General features: G+C 34.5%; 1 protein-coding gene across 1 annotated transcript in view; it reads left to right on the plus strand.

The window, feature by feature from the left end:
- Positions 1 to 1,967, plus strand: part of LOC144970590 (glutamate receptor-like) — a 91,913-nt gene extending 89,946 nt beyond the window's left edge. Inside the window, exons 20-21 of the mRNA XM_078910369.1 lie at positions 958 to 1,068; positions 1,762 to 1,967. Of these exons, the coding sequence (XP_078766495.1) occupies positions 958 to 1,068; positions 1,762 to 1,821 (171 nt within the window). The 3' untranslated portion in view covers positions 1,822 to 1,967. The remainder of the gene's footprint in view (positions 1 to 957; positions 1,069 to 1,761) is intronic.
- Positions 1,968 to 2,500: the final 533 nt, after the last annotated feature.

Raw genomic sequence — 2,500 nt, forward strand, 5'->3', positions numbered from 1 at the left:
CGATGATGATGATGATGATGATGATGATGATGATGATGAGGAGGAGGAGGAGGAGGAGAATTATGATTATGGTGATGACGATGACGATGATGATGATGATGAATATGACGATAGTGATGATGATGATGATGATGATGATGATGATGATGATGATGATGATGATGATGATGATGGTTATGGTGATGAAGATGACGATGATGATGATGATGATGATTATAATGTTTTCTTTTCTTTGTTAATGAATACCTTTCCTTTGATATGTGATCGTGTGGTCTTGTGATATGGGTGTTACAAAGTTGTAAGAGACTCAAATTTACTCAAATTCACTCACCGCACTTAGGTGTGAAATCAGTATCTGGCCGTTAATAGAGTGGAGAATAGCTCATACAAAAGAGTCACGCTCTCCCCGGTCAGGCGGAGTTGTCGTACCAGTAAGGTCGCGGGTTCGAGCCCCCATCGCCGCCGCGAAATTTTTATTCTCTATTGTTTTCTGGCACTTTCCTACTCACTTCATTTCTTGTTATTATCTGGCCGTTAACAGCGTTGTGACTTCTGAAAAAAAAATGTAATATCTGATCCACCTTCACAAAGCGTTATTATATCGGGTTGGACGGGGAATGTAGAAAAGAGATTTTCTATATACAAACATTGAAACTTCGGGTTAATTTGAGCAACTATGTGGTCTTGTGGTTGTTTGCTTGTTTGTTTACTTTTGTTTGGTTTGTTGTTTTTGTTGTGGTTTTTTTTTTTTTTTTGGATTTTAGTTGTTTTTTGGGGTTTTTTTGGGGTAGGGGGGATGTTGTAGCTTTTTTCTATGACTGCTGAATTTTCTTTCAAATTTTCCTGCACTGTCTCAAGTGACTTAACGCTTTACATAGGCTATTAATAAAAAATGCAATTGATGCAGTATTGGTCTCATCATCATTACCATCCCTTTGTTTACTGGATTGTTTTTAGATTCCATTTGGTTCCGAAGCTCGCTCCAAGTTCCGATTGTCCATCAGTGGCCACTCGGAGGAGGAACCCAACGAACAGCGGACTCCTTTGAGAGGGGGTGCTACTTCCACGGTAAATTGATTAACACTCTCTCTCATTACCCGCCATTTTCAGAATTTTTCATGAAACTTCACACCCACCCAACACAAAAATAGATTTTTTTTTCTACTCAAACAGAAAAGGAACAAGTACATTCCATACATAATATTGTCCAGTGTTTAATTTTTATCGCTATAACAAAGTATTTTTTGGTTGAATTGTAACGAATGTGACGATTTTCCGATTATTTTTGGTATTTACACTTTAATCATAATTATATTTGTTTTTTAATCAGAGGGCATTCTAAACGATGTAATGATATTTGTTAGACGTTGAAGCCGTTTTGCTCCAAAGCATCAAATTAAGAAACAAAGGAGCAGGTAACTGTGTAAGATAAAGATCTGAACAAAATTTGTCTTAATTTGACTCTCTCCTTACCAGCCATTTTCAGGATTTTCCCCAAAACTTCACACGCAACTGACACGAAAATAGATTATTTATCACTCAAACACAATAGCAGTAAATAATTGCGATAAATAATTTCTTTAGTAAAACATGCTCTACACAACACACTGTATTCTCCTCAATAAAACATATAAACTCAACTTAAATCTGATAATTCTGGCTACAAATTCTATTTTCAACAACTTATTCATTCCGACTTAATACCGTTTTGAGACGAAGGGTGTCATATAACGTTATGATGTACCATTTCATTTTTTTCAGTTTACATACCACTGCCCTCCAGATGAGAGAACGCATCAACGAACACAGACTTTGGTATAGAAGGTATGCAGCTGCTGTCGTCACTTGTCTTTATCAGACAGTCAGAGAGGTGACCCAGCAGTTCTGAACCAATAAATTACTATTCTCTCTAACGTTAAAGTTTAAATAAGGTTGTGTGTTGGTTATAGTTGTCATGGCAGGTAGAATCTGTGAGCAGTTTGCTTAAACTCAAACTTTTTGATTTTTGAATGATTCGTGATGATACTTTTTTATATTTATATGCTATTATTCAAAGATAAAAGTTTTGTTTTTGTTTTTTTGTTTTGTTTTTTTTTTTTTTTTTTTTTTGTGGGGGGGTGGGGGGGTTTCTGGGGTTTTTTTTTCTATAAATATATAACAAAACATCCTGTTTGAAATGAGTAATTTATCCATTTAATTATGTATTGAATATTTGTTGATAAAGAGCAACAATTGATTGCTTTGATTGTCATGATAGATAATCTCCTTTTGTTTTATATAAGAGTGTTGAAATCCTGTGCTGCAAATGTCGAAGAACTTTTCTAATGTCCCAAAAAGGGCATTTATTTTTGGTAAAACGGATACGTGAGGAAAAAATATTTAACTGCTAGGTTGTTTTTTTAGGTCGTTTTTGTATTATTTTTTTTATTTGTTTGTTTGTTTTTGTTTTTTTTTCTTGTTTGGATTTTATTTTTTTTAAATTAAGGATAGCAGTGACGTC

This window comes from Berghia stephanieae, chromosome 4 (genome assembly GCF_034508935.2).
Source record: "Berghia stephanieae isolate SIO BIC M18660-M18661 chromosome 4, UCSD_Bste_1.3, whole genome shotgun sequence".
Lineage (NCBI taxonomy): Eukaryota > Metazoa > Mollusca > Gastropoda > Nudibranchia > Aeolidiidae > Berghia > Berghia stephanieae.